General features: G+C 41.2%; 1 protein-coding gene across 1 annotated transcript in view; it reads left to right on the top strand.

The window, feature by feature from the left end:
- Nucleotides 1-13,410, top strand: part of Slc15a5 (solute carrier family 15 member 5) — a 100,791-nt gene that overhangs the window by 50,707 nt on the left and 36,674 nt on the right. The window contains exons 6-7 of the mRNA XM_059256983.1: nucleotides 906-1,088; nucleotides 10,332-10,463. Of these exons, the coding sequence (XP_059112966.1) occupies nucleotides 906-1,088; nucleotides 10,332-10,463 (315 nt within the window). The remainder of the gene's footprint in view (nucleotides 1-905; nucleotides 1,089-10,331; nucleotides 10,464-13,410) is intronic.

Below are 13,410 nucleotides of genomic sequence, written 5' to 3'. Positions count from 1 at the left end.
AAACCTTCTGACCTACAGACCATCACTTGATGGTCTCTCATCCAAGCACTAACAACCCCTGCTTGACCTCTGAAAGGAGAAGAGGTCAGATGAGATGGGATGGGATGGTCATAGACCAAGTGATGTCAATGCTCCAAGTGTGTGTAGTCTTTGTCTAGTTACATAACATGAAAGGCATCTTAGAAGACACTCCTAGAAGTCAAATTCTAAATTAGGTACCTTTCTGTGGTGGGGTTGAACCAGGACCTCACACACACTAAGCAAATATTCTACCACCAGTAAACTGTGTCTTCAGGATGCAAATTACAATGAGAAATCCTAAGAAATCAACTTGACGCTCATTCTGGTTTTATGACTTGTCTTCCTAATGAGGAAATCTTTCTAAGATGTTAAAACTACGTTATTACATGTTGGTAAACAACCTTTCAACCATTGTGAAGTTGATCTGTGTAAAATCTTTCAATCATGAAAAAAATCTATTATATCTTCCTTTTTTACCTCTTATTGAAGGTAGATTTTTTTCTCACATAGTATTTCCTGATTATGGTTCCCCTCCCTCTGTTCCTCCCAGTTTCTCTCCATCTCCTCTCCCATCTGGATATACTCAGTTTCTGATTCTCATTAGAAAACAAACAGGCTTCAAAGGGATAATAAAAAAATAATGGTTTCAGTTCTCAGCTCCAGAAAAAATAAAAAAATAAAACAAAAAAAGCATGATAAGATAAAACAAAAACTATCATGATGGAGCTGGATAAGACGAACAAACAGAAGGAAAAGGGCAGGGGTGTCTGCTCTCTGTGCATCAGAAGGATGTTCCAGAAGCATCCCCCAAGTCAAGGAATAAGGAACCTCGAGGCTTGTTAGCATGCTTCCCAGCTCTCTTTTCCTTGTGTTTTCTCCTGCAGTTGCTGGTAACGGTTGTGCCGTCTTGTCTGTGGCAATAGCTGGCTTCCTAGAAATACACAGAAAACTCACCCAGGAGCAGTCTCCTCCAGGCAAAGGTTTCTCTGTTTCCTCCCTGGCCTATGGCTCTCTGGTTCCTCAGTATGTGTTGCTTGGAGTGTCTGAAGCCCTGGTCAACCCAGCAGGTGAGTAATGCTGTGAGTGCTTTGAGAGGAGCGTGCCCCCATGGCCTGCACACCCAGCGATGCTTCTAGCAAGCCTGTTTTCGCCCTCATTTGAAACAACGTCTCGATTTTCCTCACTCGGCTATCTATAACCAACTGTTAACTCTATTAGGGTATAGATAAAGGGACTCGCTAACCTGATTAGAGCCAAGACCATTTGGTCAGACAGAAATGGGCAGAAATAAACCTGGAAGACAATGTACTGCAGCATACTGAGTTAACGTCTGTCCTCCACCCTCTGACTTCCCTCCCTCTGACTCAGAGGCACTCACACCCATACCCTCCCAAAAGTGGGGCATGGACTTACAGAGTATATAAACATGCAAATGAGATGAAAATTTGATGCAATTTACCTAATAACTCAATGTCTTCAAATTAAATTACCCTAGATTAAGTGTAATCACCAGTATTTCATAAGACATGTTCAAATTATGTTTATTAAATATCAGAATTTTCTAGATTATCTCGATTGCTTATATTGATTAGACTAGCCACTTTATACTTTACCACGAAATTTCGAGAACTTCCTGCAATGTTTTCATGTGTGTGTTTGTGTATATGCACACTTATCAAAATAACCTAGCAAGCATATCTTGGGTTTTAACCCTCCTCATGGTTACCTGAAATGTGACTACACTTAACTCAACCCATATTACACACTTTAGTGAGAATATTTTACATGATTAACTAAAAAAATATGTATTTATTGCTATTTTCCATGTATGAGTATTTTGCCTGCATGTATTGTGCATGCAGTGCCTTTGGAGACCAGAAGAGAGTATCTGATCCCCTAGAACTGGAGTTAGAAATGGCTGTGAGCCACAATGTGGGTGCGGGAATCTAACCTGGGTCTTCTAGAAAAACAGCTAGTGCTGTTAACCGTTGAACCCTCCAGTCCCTTTAACTGTGTATATATCCAATGTCCCCTCTTTTCCACAACTTTTGCATAATCATCTTAAATGAAAATTCTCATTTCATTTGTGTCTAAAATCTCTAATGAGTCTATTATAGTCTGAGTTATTTCAAACTTCTTTATGTCTATATTTAATAAATTTGTGTCCACACATACAATGTGCACATATATAAAACTGGAGAAATTAATTTAAAAAGTTGAAATAAATTAATGGAATTTTTCTAATGATAGTCACAAACATATTCACATTTCTTCTTGTTCTGTTAAAACATGTCATTTATATGTTTTATATGAATCAGTTACTAGATTCTGTGATGGGAAGGCCACTGTGTATTACAGCAAAGAGTAAATAAGAAGTGTGAACAAATGCTGCCACAGTGGCATTTGTGATCGGCCCGTTGTTGTTTGTAGGAACTTCTTGAAAACAGGTAAAATTCTTTGGGTTTCCTGTAGAAGAATGATTACATGGTAGAAATTCCTAACCTTCTGAGCAAAGTGATTTCAACATTTAGAAGCCAAAGAGGTCATTAAAACCATGAACTATTAAAAACAGTGGCTCATGTAATGTAATCACTAATCTAACCTTTTAGAATACCTATCAGGAAACTGAGTTCCACTAAGTAAGCTTTTATCTACAATAGAGTCTGTAGATCAGAGACCAGAGACTTTGGTTCCATGCCCAGCCTTCTACTTGCTACATGAGGGTCTTTGGGACTCATTTAATCTCTAAGCTTTAACTTTCTGACCTTAAAAATAGAAAGAATTCTCGCTCATATAAACCCTCCTCATTCTCGCTAATTGGACTCCCAGAGATCCACCCGGGGCCTAGTCATGGATCTCTGCATCCAGATCCCTCAGTAGTTGGATGAGGTTTCTAGCATGACAATTAGGGTGTTTGGCCATCCCATCACCAGAGTAGGTCAGTTCAGACTGTCTCTCGACCATTGCCAGCAGTCTGTTGTGGGGGTATCTTTGTGGATTTCTGTGGGCCTCTCTAGCACTTTGTTTCTTCCTATTCTCATGTGGTCTTCATTTACCATGGTCTCCTATTCCTTGTTCGCCCTCTCTGTTGTTGATCCAGCTGGGATCTCCCACATGAGCGAGAATTGTTGAGACCAAGGTTGGATAAAGCACAGAGACAAATAGCCAAATGAACCGAAACACATGAAATATGAACCAATGGCTGAGGGGTCACCAACTGGATCAGGCCCTCTGAGTGGGTGAGACAGTTGATTGGCCTGATCTGTTTGGGAGGCATCCAGGCAGTGGCACCGGGTCCTGTGCTCATTGCATGAGTTGGCTGTTTGAAACCTGGGGCCTATGCAGGGTCCCTTGGCTCGGCCTGGGAGGAGGGGACTGGACCTACCTGGACTGAGTCCACCAGGTTGATCTCAGTCTGTGGGGAAGGCTTTGCCCTGGAGGAGATTGGAATGGGGGGCAGACTGGGGGGAAGGTGAGGGGGGCGGGAGGGGGAAGAACAAGGGAATCTGTGGCTGATATGTAGAACTGAATTGTATTGCAAAATAAAAATTAAAAAAAATAAAATAAATAAAATAAAATAAAATAAAAAATAGAAAGAATAATCATTATTCTTATATCGTAGCATTAGGGGGAATGGGAATGGGAGGTCATTCTTTGAAAACCAACTGGTGTAAAGCTTGAATGGCAATGTTGATCTGTAAAATCAAGTAATACCAGGGAAGCAGTGCAGCATGACCATTCAGCTTTCTGATCTTAAACTTGGACTGACCTGAGTTCACACCCTGTTCTGCCACTGACTACCAGTGCCAAGCAACGCTGGGCTTCTCTCATCATCTAGAGGAGTTATCCCAAGAACCGAGGAAAGTATTTTGTGCAAAGCAAAATGCCGACTGTTTTGTGCATAGACAGTGCTTTGCAATCAACAGCATTGCATGAGTTTAAATTCCTCACTGCTGTTTGCATGAAATTAGTAGTGCCATACTCGAGACTCAGCACAGCTCTGTGAGTCACAGACAAATTAAACACCTAATGAAGTGAGTAGAACTGCCTTTCTCCCACGAGCCACCTAGGATCCCTCTCTATTCCTTCCTTACATGTTGCCTGCAACCCAACAGCAAGAATTAGAATGCTTGGAAACGTGACCTTGCTCTGGCCACACCTGTTTCATCCAGAGTCTCTGAACTTATACCCCCTCCTTCTCCTGCCACATTAGCCCATTCTTTCTCTCCCTTTTTAATTTCTTTAAATTATTGTTATTTTATTTTATGTGCATGATTGTCTGCCTTCGTGTATGTCTGGGCATTGTATGTATCTGGTGTCCCTGGAAGCCAGAAGAGGGCATGAGAATCAGATCTCCTTGGACTTAAAAACTGTTGTGAGCTGCCACGTGGGTACTAGAATTCTACCCAGTTCCTCTGGAAGAGCAGCCAGTGTCCTTAACCACTGAGCCATCTCTCTGGCTCCAAGTCCATTCTTTTGAGAGCAGCTATGGTAGCCTTTCCTAGACATCAATCCCAGCATCCTGGGCTAACCATTTCCCAGTAGACATAGTGGTAAGCAGTCTCACTCCCCTTGCCCTGACTTGGCATCGGTGTCGTGTCCCCACCAAATGTTATAATGTCCTGACCCTTCACCCCTCACTACAAGTCTGCGTGTTTCTAGGTCATCCAGTGTGATCCCGTTTCCAAGGCCTGTGCACTGACTTGGTGTTCATAGTACCTTTTCCTTCGTTTTGAAATGGTGGCTTCTTTTCACTGAGTTTTCTCAAAAGTCATCCACTCATCTTATTACTCTTATTTGTTACTTCCCATCCTGTCTCTATAACAACCTCCCTCCTCCTACTCCACCTCACACATACACACTCCTTTTTTTTTTTAAATAACATTTACAAAAATCTTGAATTGCCTTCTATACTGTCTGCCTCTTGGCAGAAGAATACATGTTCTCTAAAGCAAGAGCTTTTGTGCCTGCAGTTTATCCTCATAGTCCTCTGAGTTCAGTCTTCCATAAATGTGTATATACACACTATGCTATAAACAAATGTGTTCTTAATTGAGTAAACACATGAATGAGCCGGGCTGTGGTAGTGCACGCCTTTAATCCCGGCACTTGGGAGGCAGAGCCAAGCAGATCTCTGTGAGTTCGAGGCCAGCCTGGCCTACAGAGTGAGATCCAGGACAGGCACCAAAACTACACACACAAAAAAAATGCATGAATGAGGAAAATCAACTATTTTATGTCCTACCTTGACGACAGTGGACAAGGAGACATAGTGGCTCACTCCAAAGATATCTGGGGATGTCTTCTGCCCTACAATGACATGTGGTACACTGGAGATGTGCTACCACTCCAAGTGGGGAAACAAAGACTTTCAAACCAGGCTTAATTGCAGCAGTATCTTATCCAGCTATTTATAGACCTCGAAGCTTTGGACTTACCCCCAATAACAAAAACACAAGAAAAAGTCAAGACGAAAATACATCAAAACTGTGTCTTTGGGCAACTTACAGCTTTGTAGGTGTCAAGAGGTAGAAACAAAGTAGTAAAGACAGAAGGTGAGAGGGGGACACAGAGGCAATCAGAGCACAGAGAGAGCCACTTACTAAGTCAGGCCAAGGTTAGTTTTACAAAGCGGCCAATAAGAGATAGACTGTGTAGTTCCGTCTCTATTTTGGTTGCTTAACTATGGCACTGTGGTACAAACCAAGCTGTAGACAATGTATAATGCAGGGTATGGCCATGCTCTAGTATGACTTCATGCACAAGGGTTCTGGCCTGGTCACTTTCCCACCACAGCTGCCTTATCCCTAGGTGGGTAAAAGATATAGTGACTACAGGTGTAAATGGATTGAAAATTAAGGTAGCATGGAAGACATCAGAGGTAAATGGACAGAGAAACCAAGACTTGGTTGAATATAAGGATGGGCTATACGATATTAAAGGTGCACAAAGCTAACCCGAGTGACTCTGCAGACTGAGAGGGTGAGAAGAATTTGTTAGTTTTGAGAATAGTGAACATGATCAGCAGGTGACAATATACAAGAGAAGTAGTGGATAATGTGATATCATGAGATTCCAGGCTGATGTCTTCAGGGATAGGACAGAACGGTGCTCTCCAGGTCCAATGGTGGAAGCTCCATTTCTGGGATTATGCTCCTTTCCGTGTTCTAAACTGCTTCTCGTCAAACATAACAAACGCATTTTCAACTGTTCAAGAACAACTGGAGTGAAAAAGAATTCCAGCAATGAATTCCCCATCACAGGTGCCTTAGGAAGGTGGTTATGTCTCCATATGCTACAGACTCGGCACATGCTGCAAATGGCATCCTCACAAACCGTAGCCTGCTGCTCTCGGGGGGCACGTTTTCAGCTCTCGTTGGCAAGAAGACCAGTTTTCAGAGACACTTTGAATTTTTTTTTTGTGCTGAGTCTCCATAGTATAGTGGTTATTTTAGAGTAGTGACTGACTTGTTGGTAATATCTGCACCATAATGGGCTACAGGAAGCATCTTGGAACCTGAATGCACAAGTTGATGATCACTAAAGTTGAACAAGATCAGAACATGCAATTAGGCACCCGAGATTTGGAGATCTGAAGGCTTGAAAAGCTAAGTCCTATAAAAGGGAACTGGAGGCTTTCAAAAAATGACTAAAATGACACCAAAGAAAGATTAACCAGCAGGCAGATAGCTGGCAAAGTGTATTCATGAATTATACACTGCACCAGAAGTTCTAGCAAGAGAAAAGCATGGGATTAATAATTAAGGAGCAGAGTAATCATGGTCTCATGCATTGTGCTTCTTCCCAGGGAAAGGAATCAGCCCACTTAGTCTTCCTGTCCATTATTTGTCTTACTGTGTTTATGGTGAGCAGGACTCATAAGTCAAATCCATTGTAACTGGAATCAATTCTTCCCAGAGCCTCATACATGCATGTGAACCTTCCTGAAAGTACTGGGAGGCTTGACCTCGGGATTCTGTTGGAGATTTCTACTATGCAGAAGAGCTGTAGAACCTGGCCACCAACATTAGATGCTTTTCTTTGCAGTATGTTATTTACTGCTGTCATTGTCCTCACACACAGCCAGTGTTTATTCAGCTGAGAGCCTGTGTAGCACTGTGCACTCCTCTGTCAGCCCTTCCAGAGTCTAAAATCAGAGAAGGAAAGAACACCTCTACCCATCTCCAGCCCTGCTCTCAGCAGCTTTCCTGGAGCATAGACAGGGATGCCCTGAAGTAAAAACAAGTGGAAGACACACTGAAATATAAACCAGAAATGTTGTACAGTTATAGGAAAGAGCATTAATATGTATTTGTATTGTGTATTAGTAAGTTCATTTAAAGCACTTGTCATTTAAAGTAAGTAATTTATAGTTAGAGTTTCTGTTGCTGTGAAGAGACACCATGACCACAGCAATTCTTATAAAGGAAAACATTTCATTGAGGTGGCTGGCTTACAGTTTCAGAGGTTTAGTCCATTATCATCATGGCAGGGAACATGGCACCTGGGAGTATGGTGGTGTGCAGGCAGACATAGTGCTGGAGAATTCTACATCTTGATCCAAAGGCAACAGGAAGTGAACTGAGACACTGAGTGTGACTCGAGCATATATGAGAATTCAGAGCCTGCCTCCACAGTGACACACTTCCTCCAACAAGGCCACATTCACTCCAACAAAGCCACACCTCCTAATAGTGCCACTCCTTTGGGAGGGTCATTTTCCTTTAAGACACCACAGTGCTGGACGAGAGCTGGCGAGACGGCTCTGCGATGAACGTGCTTGTCCTCAAGCCTGATGACCAGAGTTCAGTCTTTGGGGTTCTGGGGTAGAAGGAAAGAACTGACCCCAGAAAGCTGTCCTCTGACCTCCACACAAACGCTATGGCCCCTGCGACCACACATTCACATTAATGATAATAACGGAGTTGGGGGACTATATGGACAGATGCAGAGGTTTTCTAGGAGAAATACAAGTAAGCTGAGTGTGACCAATTCCCAAGAAGCAAGAGAGGCAATAAAAACATTTCTTTATTCTTATAGAAAAGACAAGGAAATGTTTAATGTTTCAAGTTCATCTGTTTTCTATTATCTTTTCTTTTTAAAAATGAATCTTCATATTAATTTACAATCTCATTGTGGAAATTTTTCAAAGCACAAAAGAAGAAGAAAATTAGAAACGAAATAATTCAACCACTCAGAATTAAAATGGTTCATGGTATTTTATGTACTTATTTATTTGCTAAATAAAAACAATAGACATTAGTGAGATGAACTCCATGCATCCATTTTTCAGCGGCAGCCAAGTGTAATTCAGGGTAAAATGTGTCATATCTGGTCTCATTTCCATTCTTCTCCCCCTCTGGGATGTAATTTTGAAGCAACTCTCAGATACCATTCTACAATAAATATCAAATGTTTTAACAAGAATAGTTTAATATAGCTATGCTAGTGTGACATAAACATAATCCCGTATACTTACTCTAATCCATTTCTAATTTCAGAAAAGATTACTTCTAGCTAATTTTTCAAGTTTCTTCATGGCTGTATCTCACCTCGTTGCCACCATCATGACCAGGGAAAAAAGAGTTAATTGTTTCAGATGGCCAGTGCTTAAACTATTCCCTCTTTCTGAATACCTCCCCTTTAATGGGGTATTCTAGTTTCCTTTCAGTTGCTGTGATGAAACACTCTGACCAAAACTAACTTTGGGGATAAAAAGATACCTTTTGGTTTACAGTCCATCTTGAGGGCAATCAGAGCAATAACTCAAGGCAAGAAAGTAAAAGGAGAGGAACCAGAGAGGAATGTTGTCAGCCAGCTCATTCCTTATGAGCTTATGCTTGTCAGCTTTCTTACACAGCCTAGAACCACCTGTTAGGGATGGTCCCACCCACAGTGTGCCGAGTCCTTCTATAACAATTAATAATCAAGTGTTTCCCACCCACCAATCTGCTTTAGGGAATTCTTCGGTTGAGGCTCCTCCTCTAAGATGACTTTAGCCTGTGCTAAGTTGACAATTTAGGCTAACCAGAACATGGGCAATGTATACAAAGGGTTTTGTACAATGCCTTGCACAGACAGAATAAATACTGTCTAAATTGACTAACCTTAACACAAAAACTCACAGTTAGTCAAAGTGAAGAGAACAACAGCAATCAGTCATCTGCTCAGCCACAAAGGAGACATCTATACCACACCCATTCCAGAGACCGCTGCTGAAGCAGATGTGGAAAGATTATAAGAGCCAGAAGTTGGGTAGGACCAGAAGGAAAGTGTCTTCTAGACATGACAGGACCACTGCACTCATGAATTCACTGCAGCTGGGATTGCCTGCACAAGACCAAGCCCGTCAACATTACCGCATTGAGTGGGAAGGAATTCATGAATCTAAGTCCCCACCCCTAACTGAGAATGGCTTCTAGGGGATGGAGCCTTAATCTTCTTTAAAGGTGTGGTTCCTGGTGGGTCCACATGCAGAGATGCGGGTCACACAAACTGGAGTCCATGAGTTACTAAAAAACAAACCAAAAAGAAGAAGCTAGGATGTTGCAGGGGTGGGTGGCTAAGTAAGTGGGTTAGATCTGGAAGAAGTTATGAGGAGAACTTGAGGGTGAATATGATCAAAATACATTATATGAAATTCTCACAGAGTTAATAAAAATATTAAAAAGAAAAAATAAATAAAAGTAGCTAGACTTACTTAATACATGCAAATCAGCATTAAACTTAGCAGTTTATTGGTAGTACATCAGGTATCACTGTATCCCTCTGTATGTGAGTAATGATAATATTCCCATTTCAAACAGCAAGATGTTGAGACTTAGATTAATAAACTCACATATGGTCACAGGGTCAATAAACGATTGTCGTGAGATTTTAGAGCATTCTTGTTTAACTCCAAAATCCTTGTGCAAATTTTCTATGATAAATTCAAGTTTTCCATAGGTCATGGAACCACAGGCAGAGTTCTCATGACAGAAGTGATATCCCGAACAGCTTGCACTTTGATACAAATGCATCAGAAATATTAAAAAATGGGTGAAATTTGGTGAAGACATTACAGCACTCAATTGCCTGCCGAGCAATCAGTTCCTCCTGGCAGCTGTCTGAGGCTGCATGCTGTCATACTTTATTCCTTGAAGTTATCTGTAAATTGCATCATAGTCTACCTGTGCACTAACTTTAACAAAGTCCAACCCATACATTTTGCTCATTGCTAAATTTGATGCATGATCAGCTTTCATCAGGTTGTGGTTTATGCAAGTGATTTAGGTGAAGTCCTAAATTCTGGCCTCTTCTTGTTTTCCCAGTCTCCATGGTGATACACAGATTCATTCCAAGCACCTTCAGAGGAACTTCCATGAATATTTTGACACTGTTCCATGGATTCGCCTGTTTCTCAGGGGCGCTGCTGGTGGAGTTGGTTTATCTCATCTCAGAAGGTAAGAATTCACTCATCATATGCTTATATACATTGAACTGATGACTAGGGAGCTGGGAGACAGAACCATAAGAGAGGGTCTTTGCAAGCATAGTCTTTTTTTTTAATTGATCCACTTTTGCAATTAAGATAGAATTAAGATAGGAAGTAGACTCTTGCTGTATTCATTAATTTCTGGGAATTGTTTTTCTTTTGATAGGAGGAGGTAATTACAGAATGTCACTTCCCATGAGACAGTGTAGACCGTCTTTTGAAAGTGCATTTCAAAGAGAACTGGTCATCATATTCGCATTAGGTCTTGTGATGAGGCTGTGTTCAATAATGGCTGGTAGCTATTGAAGACAATGCAGAAGAGTTAGCACCTGCAGACATGTAAGATTGCAGGGCACCCTGTGGCCTACTTTGCTCTCGATTGGCCCCCAAATGTTGTCTATACAATCAAAGACAAATCCTAAGGTAGCTAACAAATGATCTGAAAATTTTTCCCAGTAGAAATTTTGGACAGAGAAATAAGAAATATGAAAAATTGAGATGCAAATGTTAAAATATAATCTTAAGTTGGCTTATGAGTGGAAAAGGCAGGAAGCATGGAAGTCATAATTAATGGCTACAGGGACATGCCTTTGACTGTATTTTTAAATTGACCTAGCTTAAAATATTATTTTTAAATGTCATTGTACCTTAAATTTTATTTAAAATTTAAAGAAAATACTATAGACTTATTCTCTACTTTCAAAAATATTTATGGTTGTACACTTAAAACAATATAAAGAAGGGATGATTTGTATTCTCTTAAACAAACAGCTTTGGTTTACTTGCTTTCCAACTATGAAGAAAATAGCCCCTCAGAGACAAATTCAACCCAAAGTTCAAAAAGTACTTATCAAGAACGCACTGTGTTCTGGGCACTGTATGGGGTATTGTCGTGCCAGGACTAGCAAAATAAACACTCCCCAAACCCCTAGGAGATTCCCAGTGATCCGGGGAAGCACTAACATGGTTAACATAACAGGTTTGGTAAAATCTGCCAATTTTAATCCACTGGGTGACAAGGATAAACCTTCCCTTCAAGTATCTGAGAAAGTTAAGCAAAAGCATGTGTGGGGCACTCACTCATTGTGTCTCAAGACCTGTGCCACACAGAATGGTATGCAATATTGTGATTCTCAGAGAACTCAAATCCAAATTGGCAACATTAGCTCCAGAACTTAGAGTGTTTGACCTCTGATGGCTAGTTTAACTATAATAAAGTATTCCTTTCATCATTTTATAATGACCTGAAGAAGTCTCACCTAAACTTGCATCTAAACACTTCACATGCTAAACATGTTTCCTCATTTCATATTGCTTAATGAAAATAATCCTGAAATTCGTTGGCTTTAAAAGATTTCTACAAGGCTAGTACGATGGTTCAGTGGGTGAAGGGGCTTGCTGCCAATCCTGACGATCTGAATGCCATCCTTGGAGCACACATGGCACAAGGTAAGAATGGGACAGACTGAATAGGAGCACTAAGAGAGACACAGAATAAATAAACATACAGATAAATGTACAAAGAGCGTTTCTACAATCAAATCTCATATGATACACACCAGACGAACTGCAAAGTCAAATATTATTAAATATTAGCAGCTTGTGTCTTACATAAATTGAAGCTGACTTACTGTCTTAAGCGTCTTGCCCAGAGCAAGATCAACCTTCCTCAGTTGTCCTCCCAATTCTTGCATGTTATCCACCAGCCACAACTTGATGCCAGCTATCACTGAACCCAAATTCATTCAATTACTACTACTCAAAGGGGGCTCAGTGAACAGGAGCAATGGGAAAAACTGTCTCCACAGGCCAGGAAAACGGAGCCTAATGGAGCAGCATCTCCAAAGACTGCCTTAACAGAGAGCTGAATTCCATAGGAGCTGATGACAGCTCAGATGCACCCACACTATTGTTGCCTTTTGCTAGGAGAAGCCTGCCTCAGCCTCCTGTGTGCTGGGATGACAGACAGGCACCACCACCACACCCAGTTTAGGCACTGCTGTGGATTGAACCCAGGATTGTCCACCAGGCAAGCCCTCTGCCAACTACTGCATCCTCAGGCCTGTACTTTAAGTTTTCTTGTGCATTTATTTTGTATTTGTGCATATGTATGAGGATGAGGTTGTGTGCCATAGTATAAGTGTTATGGGTAGAGGAACGCCCGCAGGAGTCAGTTCTCTCTACCACGTGGATTCTGAAAATCAAACTTGAGTCTTGGACTTAGTGGCGAGTGCCTTTACCCACTGAGCCCTCTCACAGGCCCCCACCTTCAGCCTTTTTGATTACTGCTTTATTATAAAAGAAGATGCATTCAAATGTACCATAAGGAGAAGCACAAAGTACAAGCCTGAGATGCCCTACAACTGAAGATGTTTTATTTAAAAGGACTCAATACCTGCCCAGCCCATCAGTGTATCATCAGATGAAGAATTCTCCCAGCTCCAAAACTCATGAGACCAAGTTCTCACCATTTTTACTGGGGCTCTGTTAGGCAGACAAGGTTGGCCAAAGCATTGTTAGATACCGTCGCCTTTCTCCTTCCCTTCACCCCAATTTGGACATCTAAAACTTGGCTCCAAGTCTGTGATTCATGTTTTTGGTTTGTCAGTTCCATTCTGAGTCATTTCGTTCACACAAACTGTAACACCTGCCCCCCCCCATCAAGAGTCATCTGTTACCATAAATTAATATGTAGGATATGAGTCACCCACCATGAAAAACAAAGATTCTCTACTCTCTCAAGAAATGTAGAGACAAAAATGTCTCCCAGGAAGCAGAGCTGTCAAAATCTTCAACATGGTTGTTCCCGCAAACATTTATATTGTGTGTGTGTGTGTGTGTGTGTGTGTGTGTGTGTGTAGTATTAATTAAAAAAAAGAAAACCTCCTGAATAGACATTGTGTATTACATATACA

The sequence above is a fragment of the Peromyscus eremicus genome, chromosome 3 (assembly GCF_949786415.1).
Source record: "Peromyscus eremicus chromosome 3, PerEre_H2_v1, whole genome shotgun sequence".
In the NCBI taxonomy this organism is placed as follows: domain Eukaryota; kingdom Metazoa; phylum Chordata; class Mammalia; order Rodentia; family Cricetidae; genus Peromyscus; species Peromyscus eremicus.
This window is presented reverse-complemented; position numbering and strand designations above follow the sequence as displayed.